We start from the raw sequence: 21,505 nt of genomic DNA, 5'->3' as shown, positions 1-21,505 counted from the left end.
GTGTCAAGGAGAAAAAAAATCAGACACTGGTGAGGTGGAGAAATGAGTGCATGCTTACAAAGAATCAGAATTCCTTTCAATAATTTGAATTTTAAAGCAGTGACTTGTAAACATGGTGAGTGGAAGAGTTGCTGCTCTGAACCCTGGTTTCTGTTGTGCTAACACATCTTACGAACATGACCATTGGTCTTGATGTTCAGAGCAAAGGGCAAAAGGACAGGGAGCCCACTGTCTTAGATGAGCATGTGGCACTTCCCCCCTCTCAGAACTAAACCACAAACCAAGGGGTGAAGATGGGCTATAAGGGAGAAACACCAAGTGGTTTCAGGGCAACGTCTGCAAACATTAATTCCAATAAATTTCTGAGGGGAAGCAACTTAATGTTGACAGGAACAAGGGCTGCAAATTTCACATTACAGAATGTCTCTTAGCCCAAAAGGGACATTGCCAAGCTTTTCTCAGTTTATGGACATGCAACAACGTTTCTAGAGCATGCTTTTGTTGCAGCCAGTGAAATAAACTACAGTCTATCGATGCAATACCTTGTTCTTCAGGGTCTTCTGCCTCCCCTATCGGATTGCCCTTCAAATGCACAAAGGGGAAGTTCAGGATCTCAGGGGGCACAGAGCGTAGGCAATTGTTTTGCAGATCAAGTCTTGACAAGTTGGGGAGGTTAGCAAGCTCAGCTGGAACCGTTACGAGTTGATTGCTGTGTAGATGTAATTCCCCAAGGGACGCCATGTTTGCTGCAAGCAGGCAAATCAAGACTTGCATCACATATAAATGCTTTTTAAAAAATTTATTGTTATCACAATACATCAACATCTAAACTTATCTGATCTTGTACCAAATTCTTAAAAAATTAAAGCAAACCAAAAATAACTCAAAATGCAGAACACGAAAAGTATTAACGAAGCTTCTAACCTGTTGTTTAGGTGCTCCTTCTAACCATAAATGATCTGCTCAAAGCATTGATTTGTCTAACACTAACTTGTCTATGAAAATGTTACATATACCAAATGTGTATTAGTATTGGCATTACAAATATAGTAGTCTGTAATAAAAATTTAATTCAAACATTTTAGCTCATTTTTAACTCAACATTTTCACAGATCCTTAACCCATAATGTTCTTAATGATCTTACAGCAATGAGACAATCCTAAACTCAAGTTAAATCTATACGCAGGTAACGAGACTCACCGAGTGTGGATGGCAGAGTTTTTAATCGATTCCCTGAAAAGTCTATCCAAGTACAGCTGCTCAATTTTCCGACCTCGTCAGGAAGCTGTTCCAGTTTATTCTCAGATAGGTCTGCTCTCTTAAGTGCTACAAGTTCACCGATGCTTCCAGGCAACATCCTCAGCTGATTTTTCATCAGGGAGAGAAAAGAGAGTTTCACCAGCTTCCCAATGCTGTTGGGCAGTGCAGCCAGCTGGTTGTGGCTTAGCAGAAGCACAGTGAGTTCCTTCAGTTCCGTCAGGCATTCAGGCAAAGAGATGAAGCGGTTGAAACTCAGATCCAAATGGTTCAAGTGCTGGAAATGTCCAAAGTTCACAGGCAAAGTCGACAACAGACCATGCTGACACACGCCATATTCATCCCTAAGGTGACCACCTGGTGATTACATTTAACAAATATCAATATTTCAACGGATGTAAATATCCAGGTGGATCGCACTATTTTATTGTCCAGGAATTACCAAAATATAATTATATCCATAGAGATAAACAGACTTATAGCAGTACACATACATCCTAACAGCAAAAGTCACTCACCCATACGTGCAGACTTGCATAATGCTCTATATAATATAAATAACGTATTACTTTGCAATAATTGAAAACATGTAGTATACACACCACTGATTGTTCAGAATCACATAAAAAATAAAAATACCCAAATTATAATAATTTAGAAATGTAAGTATTAGAGAAATACTCTATAGCCAAACTCATTTATATTCAGAAAATGAAATGCAAATACAAAATAATAATGATGAAAAGGGAAATCAAAGTATTAATTGACCTCACAAGTAAACCCAGTTGCAATACCTTTAAGCACAAGTGATTTCAGCCTCCTTAGTTCAGGGATGAATGCGAGTGATGGACCGATCTCCTCTTCATTGCAGTTTAGCCGTAGAAACTCAACCTGTTGTAACTCCTTCCTGTGAGTATTGCATAGCACCAAAAATTTTCTGGTGCCATTTGGAAATACATCTAAGTTCAGTCTGTTGTGTGCCAAGTACACTTCTGCAGTGCTGTCTTTGTCTGCCTCCCCAAGCAATAATTTCGCCATCTTCTACCATTGCTCAGCTGTGCAAGGAGCATGTTTCAACACGCCTTCAGACATTCGGTGCTTTGCACAGTGATCCTCCCTTAAGAATAGGCTGCACTACAGATAATTGATAAAGAAAGAAAAGTCATAAGTTAATAAACATGTTCGCTAAATAGTTCATTTTATGTCTGTCTGCTCCAACAGAATTATGGTGAGTATGAACCTCCACTAAAAACTAAAGGCATTGACCCACAGCGTAATATTGCATTTTCTTGTGGACATTCTCAATAAATCCAATAACCATAATAGATTCAACTAAAGACCAGACCAACTTGTGTGTCGATCAGTGTGTAAAGGACAACAAACTGCAAATACAGAAGGAAAAAAATAATAATAATGAATAGATAAGCAAAAAATATCGAACATGAGTTGAAGAGTCCTTGAAAGTGAGTCCATAGGTTGTAGGTACATTTTAATGATTGGGCAAATGAAGTTAGGTGAAGTTAGCTCCCTTTGTTAAACAGTGTGATGTTTGAGGACTAAAATGGTACCTGAACCTGGTGGTGTGGGTCCTGAGGCTCTTGTACCTTTTTTGTAAGTTTTTTTTCTATTATTATGAATTACGTTTTACTGCTGCTGCAAAGACAACACATTTCACACCATATTAGGTGATATTAAACCTAATTTTGATCTTCCTGAAGGCAGCAGAGAGCATGACGTGGGTGGTGGGGGTCCATAATGACGGATGCTGCTTTCCTGAGACAACGCTTTGTGTAGATGTGCTCAATGGTGGGGAGGGCTTTCCCCTTGATGGACTGGGCCATATCCACAACCTTTTGTCGGATTCCCCGTCAAAGGGAATTGTTGCAGCCAGTCAATATACTCTTCGCCACACACCTATAGAAGTTTGTCAAAGTTTTAGATGTCATGCTGAATCTTTGCAAATTCCTGAGGAAGTAGAGGCGCTGCCCTGCCTTCTTTGTAATTGCTGGGCCCAGGACAGGTCCCTTAAAGTGATAACATTGAGGAATTTGACCCTCTCCACCTCCAGTCACCTGATGAGGACTGGTTAATGGACTTCTGGTTTTCTCCTCCTGAAGTTAATAATCAGCTCCTTGGTGTTGCTGACATTCAGTTCTCACAGCACTGCTCAGCCAGATTTTCAATCTCCCTCCTATATGCCGATGCCTTTGCCTCGGCCTACAGAGCAGAAGAATGGCGCCTTGAGGAAACAACAGGTTGGTGCAGAGCAGGAGATGTGACTAAGAGTGGAATCAGTATCAGTTTATATTGACTGAAATAAATCTTGGTTATGATCTTAAATTTTTTGTACTGGTTATTGAGGTCACGAGGATATATGGGTTAATGGCAAAATGCCGCATTACTTTCCCAACCTTACATTGATGACAGGAGCAAATGAGTTTTTAATCCTTTTATTCTTAGGCAGCCCCTCTGGTTCACTTCATGGGTGCTGTGAGGTAACTGCTCAGGCTAACGTGGGAACAGCACTCTTACAAAGATGGGCAGAAGGGGTCTCCTGGTGAATGTGAAGAGTGGTGCATTTATGTTGGTCATCTGCACAAACTCAAGGTTCTCAATACTATCTCAACTGCTTCCTTCTCCACTTTTCGCAGCCAAAAGCAAGAGATTTCCAGGAGTCATTGAGGATGGCGCATCCTTGAATAATTTCCTCACTCTGCCTGGTAATCTTCCATGAAAGATCTCCGAATAGGTTGTCTGTTTTGGGATTCTGGCACGGCCTACCTAAAGAATCTGATTGTGCAAGATTAGGATAGTGACCTGGTGGAAGATACTGGCACTGATTTGCTGATCTTTCGAGTGAATATGGCAAATTTTGCAGTGACAACAATGGTAGTATCTTTCAATTGCCTTCAGATATCTGCTTCAGGCAGTGGAGGCTTCCAAAGCATTAAGAAAGCAGGGCTCACTACTGCTTGTGGGTTTTTTTTATCAGGCCCAAGGTCTTGATTTTCAAATATCTTCCTCCTCTAATGCTAAAAGCAAGGTGGTGTTCAATTTCATCATTGGTATCTGCCTTTGTTAGGGAGTGCCTCACAAAATATGGGAAGTAGTCTTCTTTCTTGCAGTCTCGGCACAAGCGTTTATTGACAGAGGGCAAGTGCTGTGCAGGGAGGGCAGGGTGGCAAAGGACCTTGTCTTGCAGATGTTGAGTGCAAGGCCATCTTCTAGTATGCTTTACGGATCAGGTTAATCCGTAAAGGCTTAGGTCTCAGCACTCAGCCATGCACAAATGTATTGAATTGACTTTATTTCTTACATCTTTCACAAACATGAGGAGTAAAAATCTTTACGTTATGGCTCCGTCTAAATGTGCAATTTATGGTACTTTGTAAAAAATAGTATGTACAACACGACAGTCAATATAGCATAAGAGATATAATTGTATCAGCATGATTTAATCAGCCTGATGGCCTGGTGGAAGAAGCTGTCCTGGAGCCTGTTAGTCCTGGCTTTTATGCTGCGGTACCGCTTCCCGGATGGTGCCAGCTGGAACAGTTTGAGGTTGGGGTGATAAAGGTCCCCAATGATCCTTCGGGCCCTTTTTACACACCTGTCTTTGAAAATGTCCCAGATAGTGAGAAGTTCACATCTATAGATGCGCTGGGCTGTCCTCAACACTCTCTGCAGAGTCCTGCAATTAAGGGAAGTACAGTTCCCATACCAGGCAGTGATGCAGCTAGTCAGGATGCTCTCAATTGTGCCCCTACAGGAAGTCCTTAGGATTTGGGGAGTCATTCCAAACTTCCTCAACCATCTGAGGTGAAAGAGGTGCTGCTCCGCTTTTTCACCACACAGCCAGTATGTACAGACCACGTAAGATTCTCGGTGATGTTTATGCTGAGGAACTTATAGATCCATTGATGTCATAGGGGTTAGCCTGTCTCCACCCCTCCTGTAGTCCACAACCTACATCACCTGCATAATTTTACTCAGCTGTTGAAATTTTGTGACTTTGATTCTGGAGTGTAGTCTCTTAGGCTGAAGAGTTTCTTATTAGTTCCATTAGTGGAGGTGAAGCATAAAATCTTGGCAAAAAAAAAGTGTTGCACTCTTGCTTGGCATTGGTCTTCACCACGATCGACTCTATTGTAGATACACAAGTTTGAATTATGCCTTACATACTATCATGAAGTAAATACCTTGTGTGGGCACCTGCGTTTAGTATGATCGCTCGCAGTGCCTCTCAATTGTTGCCATCAGAGACTTGAGTGAGGGCAAAACATTCCATGTGCGGTGATTGGAGCAATTCCCTGCATTTTGTTGTGTGGTGAAGATCATGGGCACAATCTTCTCTACAGATGGAATTCACTTTTTGGATCGCGGAGCAATTCTTTGACCACTAGAGGAGGTGTTTATACTGGTGATGCTCGTCTTTACGTTAGGCAGCAGGTTGAATGCTATGTAGTTATGACAATCAAACTTGTCTCCTTTCGTGAGGCTGATCACAATTAGAGCACTGTTGACGTCTCCTCTTCCAACAAGTGGATTTGTGACTGAAGGACTGAACTACTAAGTTTTAAAACTTCAGTATGGATACGACCTACTTACACGTGAACGTCATCTCAGCAGGGATGTGGCCACTTCATCCTCTTGCTGGTCAGGGGAGGTGGCCAGTTTGGATCCATGGCTTGCAGTGGGCACTCCCAACAAGGACGGAATCCCAAATGAGCAGATCTTCACTGGCACTCTGTCTCTAATAACCCCTCCCCACATTCTGTTCTTAACTCTGGGATAAGGTGTTGGGAGCTGATGGTATTGACAGGGCGAAGAACGTGCACAGCTCAAAGTTGCCACTAAACCTCCTGCACTTCCTCCATTCACCACCTGCCCTTCGCATCCTCAATCTTCTTTCAATGACGCTCCTCAGATGCTGATGTTGTTATTTCACTGACGATGCATTGTTTTATTTTCGAGAAACTCCCTGAATTAAACTGGGGGAGGGGGGCCACTTTGTCGAGCACCTCCACTTCAACTGTCACAAGCGGGGCTTCCTGGAGGCTTAAAGTTTCAATTCTGATTCCCATTCCCATTCTAACATGTCAGTCCATGGTCTCCTCTTGTGTCACAATGAATATAAAGAGCAACACCTTATATTCAGTCTCAGTAGCCTCCAACCTGATGGAATATCGATTTTTCTTTTTGGTAAACAAATCCCATCCTTCCTCTATTACCCACACTTCTTCTCACCTGCCTCATACTTCCCTCCGGGTTCCCTCTTCCTTTCTTTTCTCCATTGGTCCACCCTCCTCTCTGAACAGATTCCTCAGCCCTTTCCCACCCACCTGGGTTCACCTGTCACCTTCGAGCTATTCCCCTTCCTTTTCCTCCCAGCCTTTCATTCCAGCATCTTCCCCCTTCCAGCCCAGAAGTGGGGTCTCGGCCTGAAATGTCAACAGTTTACTCTTTTCCACAGACGCTGCCTGACCTGCTGAGTTCCTCCAGCATTTTGTGTGTGTGTGTGTGTGTGTGTGTGTGTGTCTCTTGGGATTTCCAGCATCTGCAGATTTTTTCCGGTTTAGTAAAGGAGTTATTTCAATACAAATTACTGCGACACGTCATCACATTCTACGAAGCTAAAACATTCATTTTACAAAGCAAATAAACTGTGGATAAAATTCCTTCAAATTAACTCCAGACAAAGCTCTTGTCCAGGAAGTGTCACGAGACTGTGAGGTTCATATTCTATCGACCTGCCCTGATAATGGATTGATACAAAATTAAAACATAAAACAGTCGCCGTTCAGCATCTGTGATCGATATCCTCACAAAAACTATGGCCCGTGGAAAGAAAAACAGAGTAGCTAAAGAACTGTTCCCGATCACACATACCGGCACAGCACCAAAATGAAACTGACATATCGAAACGCGCCGGAAGAACGGGCGACACAGCGCGAATTGAACAAAAAGTTTTCCACGAGTTTAAAGAGACGTTGGATTTCAAGCGTTCTCTTGCCCAGTTTTACTAAAAAACGCCGTGGGGAAGATTCTCCCCGCCTCACGACGCGATCCGAGTTGCTATGTTCCGAGGACAGGATGTTATAACTTTCCGGAATTGTGATGTTAGGGTGCTAAGGATTTCTTACTTCAAAACCTTTGCTATTGAAGTCTCTCTCCCTCGCCATTGCAAACAGCTAATTGGTTCTCACTGTTGACCCGACCACTTCTGCATTTCCTGTTCAAGTCACATACACAAACACTGACAGACGCCTCTCTCTCTGTTAAGAGTGTATCTTTCAAAGAGAACACAAAGGTGCCTTCGACACGGGATGTGCTCATACTACTAATGTATGGACCTGATAACACTATAGACGGACAAAATTATGAACGTAAAGAAAGTTCTGCACTGTTTTAACTTTTTGTGTATATATTTTATGACTAAATTTAGCTCCCAACTTACAAAAATGCTTCAGTCGTGAACCGCCTAACCTGTCCTACACCTTCCGGGGTCTTCCCAGTCCAAGCTGACAGATAGATGGTAACGCTATAGATCAAGCTTAACTTTCCGCTCCACCGGCTTTGCAAATAACTTCTAGCATTCTTCGAATAGAAAACTATCATTTAAACAAAGACTGTGATAATTTTTTTTTTGGGCAGAGGAATTTCCGTCCGGGCTTATAAAGTAATTTCAGAACGTATTGGACACGTAAACTGACACACACATAGACATTTTTATTTCACTGTACTTACAATAAACATTCGCTCTGCAAATGTTATTGGAACATACATGCACAAATTCATCAGTGTTAGAAATTCCCAGGCATCCAACATTACAGACCCTCTCTATCCCAGACATGCCCTTTTCTCATTACCAAGGAGGAGGTAGGTACACGAGTCTGAGGAGGAGCACAACGTACACTCAGTGTCTGAAGACCAGCCTCTTCCCTTCCACCATCACATTTCTGGAACCATATACATTACATCATTTTGCTCTCTTCTTGCATTATACCTTTTCAATATTTATTCTGTAATTGATAGTAATTTCTTAACATATTGCACTGTAGTACTGTGGCAAAACAACAAATTTCACACAAGCCTGATTCTGATGCTAAAAAACCTCTTTCGCTGACATGTTCTCACCCTGATAGTTAACATCTGTGAAGGGATCTTGAACGAAGTAGATGACTTCCCATATTTCAGAAAGGCCAGACACTGGTGATGAAATCCACCACTGCCTTCAACGTGCCAACAAACCCTTAGGTGTGTCTGAAGGACAAAACGTCAAACTTAGATTCATGGTCTAGAACTCCATAGTGATCCACCACACTCATATACACATCAGACATATGGAAACCTGCAGTCAACATCTCACAACTCAGAAATGTAGCCTCTGTAAAATCCTTCCCGAGCAAGGATAGATAAACCAATATCCCTAACATCAAGAATTTGTCCATGTTCAAATCGGGAGTCTCCAGAGATAGAAACAGAAAGATCTAGAAAGGGGAGGGAGGTGTCGGAAATGGACCAGGTAAATTTGAGGGCGGGGTGAAAGTTGGAGGCAAAGTTAATGAAGTCAACGAGCTCAGCATGCGTGCAGGAAGCAGTGCCAATGCAGTCGTCGATATAACACAAGAAAAGAGGAGGACAGATACCGGTGTAGGCTTCCCCCCAACCCTACCTTTCTTTCTCTTTTATTTCCCATAATTCTCCACCTTCCCCCAGCCCACTTCCCTCCAACCTATCACTTCCTAGCTTTCTACTTTATCCCTCCCCCCACTTCTTATTCCCCCCTTGACCATCCCATGTTACTTCACCCCTGATGAAGGGTTTCAGCCCGAAACATCATCACTACCTCCTCCTATAGATGCTGTCTGGCCTGCTGAGTTCTGCCAGCATTTTGTGTTTTTATTTTTGTCCATGTTCAAGTAGTTTTAATGTCAATCCATGTTACCTGCACAGTTAACATTAGTGGCCCAAATTAAACTTTAACACAGCAAGCAATGTATGAGAATATACAGTAAACCTTTCTAGAAACTTTGTCATAGAAGTGATTTTTGAGAACAGACATCAGATTCACTCTAGTCGGTGGGAGTTCCAGGCTTACGAATGCCTATATTGGCTGAGAAGCATAAAATTAGCTAAAAGCAATTTGAGTACGTTCATCAGCAACACATGGAGGCTGAGCACAGGTCCAATCCACCCACCAAGCTCCACCTGTGCAAGATCTGCAGATGGACTGATTGGTCACCTTAGAACCCTCAGAACGCTAGTGATGTACCCTTGACACTGAGGGACAGCCTCTGAAGATTTTTCTCATTTTATGCGGTGTCTAGTTGTATGATCTGTGAAATCCTCAATGTGTTAAATTAAAATATTCACAATGAAAGACTCACTTTCCACAGTTCCTGTCCGACCTGGTGTGCGTCATCTATTCAATTTTACTTCCATCATCTACAGCTCCTTGTGCTTTTCACTTAGTAGACCACTGGATTAATTATTAATTAATTCTCAATATTTGTCTCCTAAAGAATGAACTCTATAAGGCCATCAGGATTTTTAATTTGTAAAATAAACTTGTCACTACAAAGTTGTAAAAGAATGTGGATTCTTGGGTTGGGTATGGGGAGGGGGAATTGTGGTTTATTATTTAATTAATTCATTGGCATTACATTATTTCTTTGTGTCAGGTTTAAGAACAACTACTTACCTCTTGTTTCTTGAACCAACCTGCAGAACCCTCATCACTACCTCAATATAGCAATCACATTGATGTAATCGCGCCCTTTCATATAAAAAACGAATATAATTTAATGTTTAGGTTTTTCTTGTGAAAGCCAAATCCAATGCTATGTTGCCGTGATGCTGCTGCAAATACGTGTTTCATTGCAACTGTGAATACATATAACTTGTGTGTGTGACAATAAACTCGACTTTGACTTTATCAGCTGCGGCTGAGCACTGAAGCTGTAGGATTCAACAGGTAACGTTCTTAGCAATTAATATGATTCAAAGACATACAACGCCGTGAAAGATGTTCAGAGTCTTACCTGGTGGTGGCTTCATTATGCAGTGGAACATTCTGTTACATACCTTCTGTCCGACAACAGCACCAACTCTTAGACATCAAACGACCCCAAACGCCGTTCAAAAACTTCTAACCAATCACGTAGAGGATTACTCAGGCGGCGGTGGGGTTGGCCAAAGGCCGGCTCCGACTGCCCAATAGCATGGCGAGCTGCCGACGCATGCTCCTTATGTGGGTGAACCAGGACGAGGCTCTTTCTTTTAGCGCCCTGCGTGTGCCGGAGGAAAGGCGAGCGCTTCCCCTATCCTTCCAAGTAAGTTGTCCCCGCCGGCAGCCGCGCTTGCTCTCGGCTGCGATGCCGCTTCTCCCGGACGCCGACGTACACCCGAAGGCTGCACACGCTCCGTGTCGCAGGGGAGGTCGAGGTTTTGAAGAGGGGGCAAAGCTGAGGCCTAACTGGGGCTTGGCTGCTGAAGGAGCGGCGGGCCCCGGACACATTGGTGTGGGGAGGGGGGGGGGGGGGTAAGGACGATGCCGGCCGAGTCGGGATTCGGCTCTTGGCAGGAAGGAGCGCCCTTCTTCCCGCTGCTAGTCACTGAATTGACGGGCGGCATTGAGTGGGGGACGGGGCGCAGCCTCTACCTGCCTTCACCGCTCCCACGTGCGGCTGGCTCGGGGCCTGACTGTTACTCAGGCCCGAGGATGTGCGTTGACATTCGGTGATGGGACGGTAACTCCGGGCCGGCAGGCAGAGCTCCGGCCACCCCCTACACCAGCGTTCTCGGTCGCGGCTCCTTCAACCTCACCTCGCTAGTCCTCCCGGCGTCGGCCTGACCTGAGCCGGTGGTGGGCTTTTCCCTTGTCGTGGTTTTTTGTCCCCAACACTATCCGTTGTCCCTTCTACTACCCTTTTTTTAAATGGTGGATCTGAAGATTATAACAAAATGTTAACGGATGACTAGGTAGTTTTTTCCTCGGTTAATATTGTTTTTAATTTTTTTGCTATTAAGCTTTTAAGACTGCTAGTCTTGTGGATATCTGACCCACTGTGGTTCCTTGTGACAGATAATTCCAAATGTTCCCAAAGCAAAGCTTTGTCTCTTTACACAGGACCTTTTCATATGATTGTGGCTTCAAAATCCTTATATTTGAGGTGACAGGCAACTCTAAAGAGCTTTATCTCATACTTGGGAAAATTGTACTTTTCTCCAGGTAGCTCACTAAATCAGATATATATATAATATATACAAAAATTTCATTCTATTAGTTTTGCAAAATGTGTAATCGCTGCATTTCTCTAAACAAATTTGCTGTTTTGGGTAGCAGCGGAGCACAGAGGATGATTTGCGTTTCTGTTGTATAGGTGCCTGACTGAGATTTTGACAGATTTTTTTTTGCTTTGACTTGATTTTTGAAAGGCTTGGGTGGAAGCTCACCATGTCTGCTGAAATACTTTGTAAACATACAAAACTTCAAAACACATTGTTTCCACCGCCATTCAAGCTTTAAAATGGGAGAGAAACTTCTTTTACTGGATGGATTGTAACCATTTTGTATAATATTTGCCATTGGATGGCATTCGACCCAAGTTACAATTAATGTTATACTCTGGAGGATAGTGAGTTTAAGTAATGTGCTTGGATAATAGAAGCACATTAGGCCATTTTGCTAGCACTGATTAACATTATTGATCTTTATATACCTCTTCACCACAGTAACCATATCCATTATTCCTTTAACAAACATTGTGATAGTCTCCAATCTTTCTGCTTAGTGAATCTCAAAGATTTGCTAACCTGGGGTGAAGAAATGTCACTAAACAGCGGACCCCTTGAATCAGTGAATCCTGGTTCTGGGCTGCTTGACTGGGGAAATGTCAAATACTGTCAATATTGAGAGTGTAGCAATGAAAACCCAGTGTAAATGAGATCTTGCACTACCAGTGTAAGGCAGGGAGTTTGTAATTACCAATCAGCCTGAGTAGTCCAGATACAAAGCTTCATACAAGAAATGGTTAATGGGATGTTCATTTTTCTTTTGGAACCTTGGATGGGTACATGAATGGGAGGGATATTGTCTAGGTGCAGGTATCTACTAGGCAAAAGTTCAAGGTTTTTCACGCTATCTAATCTGGGTTATGTCATCTGAAGATTTTGTGTATTTTTGGCTTTCGTAGCACAACTTCATTCTAACACCTTGCTCCTTCTACAGTCTCCATGCACCACAAGCCTAGCGTGTTTAGCCCCCTCCTAGACTCTGTCTATACTTATGACTGAAGCTAAGCACAGTTCCAAGCCATATTTAACTTTACTAACACCACTGTTGTTGGCTGAATCAAAGGTGGTGACAAATCAGCAGAGATTGAAAATCTGGCTGAGTGATGCCACAACAGCTTCTCAATGTCAGCTAGACCACAGAGATGGTTATTGACTTCAGGAGGTGCACATCAGAGGTGGAGAAGGTCAATGACTTTTAATTCCTCGGTGTTAGCATTTCAGACAGCTTTTCCTGGGTCTGGTTAAGTGCAATTACAAAGAACACATGCAGCATCTCTGCTTAGTTTGCAAAGGTTCAACATGTTACCTAATACTTCGACAAGCTTATATTTATGTGCAGTGGAGAGTATAATGACTGGTTGCATCACAGCCTGGTATGGAAACAGCAATGACCTTGAATGGAAAAGCCTATAGAAAATAGTGGCTATGGCCCAGTCCATGGGTGTAGCCCTCCCCACCATTGAGTGGATCTACAGGGGGTCCTGTCGCAGGAAAGCAACGTCCATCAATGGGCCCTTTCCCCCCACTGTCCAGGCCATGCTCTTCTCGTGGCTCCTATCAGGAAGAAGGTCCAAGAACCTCAGGAATAGTTATTAGCCCTCAATCATCAGGATCTTGAACCAGAAGGGATAACTTCACCTCATCACTGAACTGTTCCCACTACATATGGGTTGTGTACTGGATGTATATTATCTATTGTTTCCTCTTTGTTTGCATGGTTTATTGTTGACAAACATTGGTTGTTTGTCCAATTGGTTGAGGTTTATCATTGATTTTTTTGGTGTTGCTTGTATTTACTGTGATTGACAACAAGAAAATAACTCAAGCTTGTATATGTTGACATGGGTGCACTTCTGATAATTTATTTTGTGCTTGTCTTTTAGGATGCGTTACATTGCAGCTTACCTCCTCGCTGTATTGGGTGGAAATGAAGCCCCATCTTCAAAGGATATCAAGAAGATTCTTGATAGTGTTGGAATTGAAGCTGATGATGAGCGATTGGACAAGGTATTGTTTGTGCATAGAAGAGCATTGGTATTACTGAATTTCCGTTAACTGAATTAACACTTTAAAATTAATTTCAGGTGATCAATGAACTGAAAGGCAAGAATGTAGATGATGTCATCAGTGCTGGTGAGTCACCTTGTTTATTATTTTTTTTCTAAAGTCATAGGCCTGGTATTGTAGCCATTGCTTTTTATTCCAGCAGCAACTTTTCGCTTTGTTCTTTGAATATACAATATCTACTTATTCAAAGTTTCTGCTTCCACCATCATGGAAGAGTTCCAAAGATTTGGAACAGAATGATCTTGTACTACCCTATAAAATTATCTCTTTTCTGAAGAGAAAAGGTCTAGCTTGCTCAGCCTTTCCTTGTAAGACCTACTCTCCAATGCAGATAGCATCTTGGAAAATCTCCTCTACACCCTCAAACTTTCACATCCTTTGTATGAGGTGTCCAAAACTGAAAACAATAATCCTATTGAGGTCTGACCAGAGCTTTATAGAGCAGCATTGCTCTGTGGCTTTTGAACTCAATCTCGCCTAACTAATGAAGGCCAACCCTGTCAATCTACACTGCAACCGGGGGATCTATGGACATTGAAACTGAGATTTCTGTTCCTCCATACTGTTAATGCTGCTATTAATCCTGTATTTTTGCCTTCAGTTTCAACCATGTGAAGTGAATCACTTTACACTTCTCCATCTGTGACTCATGGCAGCTCTACATCCTATTAATGTCGTGTTGTAACATACAACGGGATCTTACCCACAGCACCAACAGAGTGCCATCAACAGACTACTGCCCTCTTGCAAGTCATTCCAAGAGTAGAGGTTCCAGAACAGATCATTAGGAATGCAACTAGTCACTGCAGGCATGTGCTCCATCTACTGCCACCCTCTGCCTTCTGTGGGCAAACCAATTCTGAATCGCCTTGTCAAGATCACTGAAACAGGAGAAAAGATGCAGATACTGGACATCCAGGCAACACACAAAATGATGGAGAATCTTAGCAGGCCATTTAGCATCTATTGGGGGGGGGGGGGGAAGAAAAGCACAGTGAGCATTTTTGGGCAGGACTGAGCAGGGTAGGGGTGAGAGAAATGTGAGGTGATATGTGAATGAGGGTGATGAAGTGCTGAGCTGGGAAGTTGATTGATGAAAGAGATACGGGGCTGGAGAAGGGAGACTGGGAGAGAGCAGAACGCCATTAAAGAAAGCAAAAGGGGGAGCACCAGAGGGAGGAGATTGGTAGGCAAGGGGATAAAGTGAGAGAATGGGGTGGTGCATTACACGAAATTTGAGAAATAGATATTCTTCAGGTTGGAGGTTGCCCAGGTGGATTACAAAGTTCCTCCAATCTGAGTGTGGCCTCACCACAACAGAGGAGGCCACGATTACTGAATGGGAAGTGGTATTAAAATGCGTGGCTACTGGGTGATCCTGCTTCTTCTGGTGGTCGGAGTGTAGGTGCTTTGCAGTGTGGTCTACCAACCTAGATTGGGTCTCACCAATATACAGGAGGCCACACTGGATGCAGTATATGACTCCAACAGACTCGTGGTGAAGTGTCAACTCATCTGGAAGGACTGGGACTCTGGTAGTGGGGGAGGAGGTGTAGGGGCAAGTGTGGCAGAACAAGTGCAGAGTATCTTATGCTCTGTGCTCCAGAAGAAGTGGGATCTCCCAGTGGCCACCAATTTTAATTTCACTTCCCATTCTGACATGTCAATTCATGGCTGCCTCTACTGTCATGATGACACCACATTCTGGTTGGAGCAACAGCACTTTGTGTTCTGTCTGGGTAGCCTCCAACCCAACTTCTGGCAGTGCCCCCCCACTTTCACCATTCCCCATCCTCTTTACCCCTTCCCCTCACTATAAAGGTAGATTTATACTTGAGCGTTGTATCTACCCCGTAGGGTGACGTGCACCTCCAGAAAAGTTACTCGCGTCAAGACGACGCAGGCTGCAACAAATGTGATTGGTCTGCTTGGTAGCATCGCATTTCCAGTTGCTTCTCCTCCATGTCTGTAGGCTGTGTGTACACTGATATAAAGTAAATAATCAAATCTACCGGCCAACATGCGAAAATGTTTGAAATGCATTTCCTCCACCACGTCTCTCATGAAGAAACTCAACACAGTGGCATAGAAACCCCACCGCCAACTAGCATTTTGGCGTAGTCCGTATGCACAAGTATAAATCAGCCGTAACTCCTTGTCCACCCATTCCCTCCCACTGATGCTCCCCCTATTTCTTCCATGAGTTCCTCTAGCGTTTTCTGTGTGTGTGTATCTCAGGCTGCTTTGTTACTGTCAATAAAAGGTTGGAATGTTGTTCAGGCTTTAAACTGTACTTGTATAGCATCAGGGGTCTTGGTTAAGATGCTGGTAAATCTGGTTATTTTATGTGGAAAATTAATTTTGGATTAGTTTGTGCTGCAGTGGTGATGGGTAGTTCAATTGAGAATTTAGGTGGGAAAACTAGTGGTTTATTTAGCAACCATTGGTTCCAAGCTACAGGATGGACTTAAACCCTTGACTAGGCCACAATCTAGTTAGGAATTCTAGTGTAGTACCAAATTGTTGAGGACACATGTTTTGAAAAGATGTTAAACCAAGACCCCGTCTGTTTTCTAGTGTGTGCAGCAAATATCCCATGAAAGTATTCCAGGAGCATCATTGTCTAGCAATGTGTCTTGTATTGGATTAGATCTTAACTAAGTTTTCAATGGTGCAATAAAGGCAGTGGTTTATTGAAAACTACTTGAGCTTTAAATTTGTTTTTCTGCTTGGGTGGGTGGGTTCCGTGTATGTTAGTGGTTATGTCTAGAAGTTTAGGCGGTTAATGTTTATTTTAAATTTAACCTGTGGCTATGGTTGGCCATTTTGCCACTGTCAATTTGTAAGGAACCATCTAGGGTGCCTTTCACTTCCAAAGCTCATTTAGCTGAAGTGATTCTTATAAATATACTATTCTAATGCAAGAAGTTGCTCAGATGACTAGAATCTTAAAGAAGGATGGCTGAGTTTTCTTTTGGTAATTGGAGGTGGGGAAAGAATGTTGGCTAGATCACTGAGGTGTCTGTCTCATAGGATCTCTTCTATTTACCCAAGAAGGGAGAAGAGATTCCTGCTGATTTTTGCCTCCATTACTGCAGTGTTGTATCACTTGCTGTAGATGGTATTGAAATAAGGCCTTGTTTCATACTTGCCAGAAAAAGCCATCACCCTGCCCTGAGGCAAGTGTTCACAGATTAGTGTGATTGAGATTGCTGGTAAAAATTTCTTTATCTGACTTCTGTGCCTCATTCCCTGAATATTCAGTTGTGTATAAATTTTTATTAGTATGAGATGCTGAGGCTCATTCTGGAATTGTATGGGGATAGAAGTTACTCGAAGTTTGTAGGTTCTTGATTGTCAGGTGGCCATGTAATTAATTTGTGCAGAAGACTGGAACCCCAAGCAATCTGCTGCATGTGGAGAAACAGTTTTACCTGGTGGATTTTGGGTGCAGGTTTATGCGGGCTTTACTTTTGAATTGTTGAACTGGCTAAATGAGGCCAAATTGACCTTCCCTTGGGTTGGTGGTGAGTAAATCACTGCGATGATTGTACACTCTAGTATCAATTTCTTGGTGACAATAAAGTAAAGTAAATGAGAACTGAGTTGACAACTTGTCTTGTTTAGGCAATGCCAAGCTTGCAAGTGTCCCAAGTGGAGGTGCCGTTGCTGTTAGTGCCACAAGTGCTGCTGCACCAGCTGCAGCTGCTGCTGGTAAGTGATTTGTTTGCCTTGAGGGGATGAGTGGAAAATGTAAATTAGTATAAAATTGTAATTTACAGCAATGGAGGCAAATCTGACCAACTATATACATAGTTGCACTGGGGAAAAAAGCTTATAAAAGGGCATTGATTGATCTGGTTTATAAACTTGTGGGTATGGTCAGAGAACTATTGACAGTTTTTGTTCTAAAATGAGACATTAGGGTACATCTTACTGTTAAATCCTATAACATTTTATGTAGCTGGTTTTTGGTGCTGGGATGTGCAGCCACATCAGTTGATTTTTTTCCCCCCAGATTGCCAGTGTCAAAGGATGTGCAATTTATTGTGAGAATGTACATTCTTATAGTGTAGACAAAAGAACTGCATCATTCCTTCAAATTCATAAAACAAATCTGTTCCTGACCTATCTGTTCAGTGTTACTGCTAAGAAATCGATGTTTGGCTAGAAATCTAAAAATTGTAAACTGGAAACTGTAAACTAGTACATACATGATGCTCTCAACTCAATGTTGGTGTTCTTGTGATTAGTTCCCAAATATTTTTTGTTATTTTAGAGAATTTAGTCTTGAGAATTGAGGGTTTTGGTTGTGACTTTTTTTTTATTTTCAGTTGAAGAGAAGAAAGAGGAGAAGAAGGAAGAGTCTGAAGAATCAGATGATGACATGGGCTTTGGTCTCTTTGATTAAATTGAAAGCTGGCTTAAAATAAACAGTTATAATATTTTGTGTTTGTGATGTGTGAATGTCAAACATAAGAATAACAGTTTTTGTATTTAAAGCCGGTCCGCAACTTCCATGCATTTTGCGAAAACTGCACCATGATATATGGGAGCAGAATTAGGCCTTTGGCCTATCGCGTTTGCTCTGCCAGTTTCCCCTTCAATGACACAACATAAAAAGAAGCAGTCCCAATTCAGACCCCTGTGGAACACCACTAGCTACTGGCAGCCAACCAGAAAAAGCTCCCTTTGTTCCCACTTTGTCTACTACCAATTAGCCATTACTTTGTCCATGCTAAAATCTTTATTGTAATAACATTAGCTTGTTAAGCAGCCTTATGTGTGGCACTTTGTCTAAAGGTGTGAAAATCCAAGTACACAGCATAAACTGATTCTCCTTTGCCTATCCTGCTTGTTATTTCAAAGAATTCCAACAGATTTTTCAGGCAAGATTTTACCTTGGAACAGTGCCTGAGACCTCATCTTTAATAATTGACTTTAACGACCTGACATTTTCCCAGATTAACTGACCTACAGTTTCTTTTGCCTCTCCCTCCTTGAAGGGCGGAGTGACATTTGCAATTTTCCAGTCTTCCGGAACCATTCCAGTATCTAGTGATGCATTAAAGATTATTACTAATGCCAACACATTCTCTTCAGGTCTCCTTTCAGAACCCTGATGTGAACAACATCTAGTCCAGGTGACATCAGACCTTCCAGTTTCCCAATAACCTTATCTTAGTAATGGTAACTTCACATACTTTAGTGGTAAGATTAAATCTAAGGTTACAGCTGAAATTAATATTTCATCAACTAAATATGAAAGATAGAACAGGCCACCAGGTGTTAAAAGGGCAGACACTGGGACTTTTATCAATGTTAGCAGTATCTCTAAAGCTGGTCACCTCTGTAAAGCGCAAAGACGAGGAAATCTGCAGATGCTGGAAATTAAAACACACAAAAAGCTGGTGAAATACAGCTAAGAGCTGGAAAGGTGATTGGCGAAAGTGATACAGAGCTGGAGAAGGGGGGGGGGGTTGAACATTTGAGCAACTTATCTGCAGAATGGATGTGAGTTAGCTATCTGACCAACAGTAAAACAATGCTTCAACGTGTGTGGGCCTATTTGTGCAATAGTTAAAACAGTCACACACATGCTTGTCACAAGATGGTGTTATAGCTATTCAGGAAACATTCTGATTAAGCCAGTGCTTGTGATTTAGACTTAACAAACTGGTTTGTAATTAAGCAACAGTTTTGAATTATAATGTTTGTTCACAGCCTTTAGTGCTTATCTCTCATTAGATGATTTGTACTGCAGCTCAAGTTCTTTAAACTTGAAATACTGACTAATATTGCCAGCTGAATATGTAGAGGGCAACATATGTTTTGCCATGAACACCAGCTTGGGGCTGACTAAGCAGTAATCCAGTAAGAATCAACTCACAATCTTGTGTAATATTCATTTTATGGAACAAAATCTGCAGAAAAAATGCATATCGGTTGGCTTTCAACTGTCGGGTTGAGTCCAGCAGTGATTGATATGCAGGTCTAAGTTATTCATAATTTGCTTATGGCTGCAATTCTGATATTGTTTACTCCTGAATGCTAAACTACTACTGCTGGTGTCATCAGCAGTAAATGTGCAACTTGGGCTAGAATAGAATGTAGGAAAGGTAAACAACTGGCTCTATTACCTGTAATGTTAACGTAGTCCTCCAGATGCTGCCTGATTAGCTGATGATTTGCAGCATTTTTGTATAACTTAATATATTAATATTTTCAGAAGATCAAGCAGTGTTTTTTTTATCGAATGAGATACAAAAGGTAAGTCTAACCATATTGGTTGCCAGGATTGTTTATCTACTGTTTTGAAAGACTTAACTTAAAATTCATGAATGGCAATTGGATCAGGAAATGGTTCAGAATATTCTAGGAACTTACTGATGGAAATCCTCACCTTAAAAAGGGGGTGCAAGAGAGGCAATCCTTGTGCAAATGGGAGAGGAGGCACGAATGAATTTGAGATATATTAAATTGAGAAGTGGCAATAGGACTTACCACTGTACCCATAAAAGATTTGAAACTGGATATGATTTTACACTATTAACTTTCAAATGAAATGCTAATAATTGTAATGACCCTTTAATTTCTATTCCAAATCTTTTAGTGATAACCATAAGATCTCTTTTAATATACTTGGAGATGAATAGCCATTTGTCATTGAATATTTTCCATTTGGCTGTTTGTCATCTTCAGTCCCTCAACGAAACTATTGTACCAGCTTCCCTTTCCAAAAAAAAAATTGCAAACAACACAAATTGTATAAGGAAATTTGGATTCTATGTGTTACGGAGGATGGGACTGATCCTTTAGATGAGAATCTAAATCGAGGAAAGGCCAGTTTTGATGGTATCATTCTGGCAGAGGTGTTTGATAAATGGGAGGATTTTGAAAGTGAAAATATTGAGAATGCAGAATCTATTTGTTCAAGTGAAAGGGCAAGGCGAACTGGTTTAGGAAAGTTTGGTTATCAAGGGATGTTGAGGGCCTCATAAAGTAGGAGGTGCATTCAGATATAGGCAAGCTTGCTGACACCACTGGTGGAATCAAAAGTGGTGAGGAATTAGCTAAAGGAGGGAGATTGAAAATCTGGCTGAGTGGTGCCATAACAACAACCTCTTACTTAATGTTAGCAAGATCAAGGAGCTGATTATTGACCTCTGGAGGAGGAAAGAGCTCCATGATCCATTCTCCATCAGGGATCAGGTGTGGAGAAGGTCAGTGACTTCAAATTCCTCAATGTTAATTTCAGAGGATCTGTCCTATGAAATTGCACATACTTGTATCGAAGAAAGCACAGCAGTGTGCCTACTTAATAGTTTGTGAAGATTAAGCATGAGATATAAAACTTGGAAAAACCTCAATAGATGTGTGGTGGAGTACTGACTGGTTGCATCATGGACTGGTATGAAAACACCAATGCCCTTGAATGGAAATGCCTACAAAAAGAAGTTGATACAACCCTCCCCACCACCGAGCACATCTGTGTGGAGTGCTGTTGCGAGAAAGCAGCATCCATCATAAGAAACCCCCACCATCAAGGTCATGCTGTCTTGCTGCTGCCATGAGGAAGAAGGTACAGGAGCCTGAGAACTCTCACCAAGAGCAATTATTACCGCCTCAACCGTCAGGCTCTTGAACCGGTGTTGATAACTTCACTTGCCCTATCACTGAACAGTTCCCAAGGATGCTTCATCTCATGCTCTCTATTTATTGCTCTTGTTTTGTATTTGCATTTGTTGTCTTGCACGTGGGCTGTTTGTCTGCCCTGTTGGATGTTGTCTTTCATTCTATTGTGATTCTTGGATTTACTGAATATACCCACAAGAAAACGAATTTCAGAGTTGTATATGGTGACATGTATGTGCTTTGATA

General features: G+C 42.0%; 2 protein-coding genes across 8 annotated transcripts in view; one reads left to right on the top strand and one right to left on the bottom strand.

Moving 5' to 3' along the window:
* The window catches only part of pidd1 (p53-induced death domain protein 1), a 66,815-nt gene extending 56,428 nt beyond the window's left edge, over positions 1–10,387 (bottom strand). For 2 of the 7 annotated variants that reach the window (XM_059975517.1, XM_059975524.1), the window contains exons 1-5: positions 10,303–10,377; positions 8,396–8,521; positions 2,053–2,392; positions 1,202–1,615; positions 543–746 (exon numbers count right to left, since the gene is read on the bottom strand). In XM_059975517.1, coding sequence (XP_059831500.1) covers positions 543–746; positions 1,202–1,615; positions 2,053–2,296 — 862 coding nt within the window. In that variant the 5' untranslated portion in view covers positions 2,297–2,392; positions 8,396–8,521; positions 10,303–10,377. Of the gene's footprint in view, positions 1–542; positions 747–1,201; positions 1,616–2,052; positions 2,393–7,147; positions 7,295–7,401; positions 7,465–8,395; positions 8,522–10,302 lie in introns of those variants that run through there. The other 5 variants (XM_059975518.1, XM_059975521.1, XM_059975522.1 and 2 more) reach the window with 5 other exon arrangements.
* An 87-nt stretch (positions 10,388–10,474) lies between these two features.
* LOC132397150 (large ribosomal subunit protein P2-like) lies at positions 10,475–18,072 on the top strand. The gene is made up of 5 exons (XM_059975516.1): positions 10,475–10,593; positions 13,441–13,564; positions 13,642–13,690; positions 17,252–17,338; positions 17,959–18,072. The coding sequence occupies exons 2-5, from the start codon at positions 13,442–13,444 to the stop codon at positions 18,033–18,035; spliced, it is 336 nt and encodes a 111-aa protein (XP_059831499.1). The 5' UTR covers positions 10,475–10,593; position 13,441; the 3' UTR covers positions 18,036–18,072.
* Positions 18,073–21,505: the final 3,433 nt, after the last annotated feature.

This window comes from Hypanus sabinus, chromosome 7, assembly GCF_030144855.1.
Source record: "Hypanus sabinus isolate sHypSab1 chromosome 7, sHypSab1.hap1, whole genome shotgun sequence".
NCBI lineage: Eukaryota > Metazoa > Chordata > Chondrichthyes > Myliobatiformes > Dasyatidae > Hypanus > Hypanus sabinus.
This window is presented reverse-complemented; position numbering and strand designations above follow the sequence as displayed.

Coding starts and splice junctions, on each gene's coding strand:
- LOC132397150 (XM_059975516.1), top strand. CDS start 13,442: ATGCGTTACATTGCAGCTTACCTCCTCGCTGTATTGGGTGGAAATGAA. Junction 13,565..13,641: donor ATGATGAGCGATTGGACAAG/GTATTGTTTGTG, acceptor AATTAATTTCAG/GTGATCAATGAACTGAAAGG. Junction 17,339..17,958: donor ACCAGCTGCAGCTGCTGCTG/GTAAGTGATTTG, acceptor TTTTATTTTCAG/TTGAAGAGAAGAAAGAGGAG.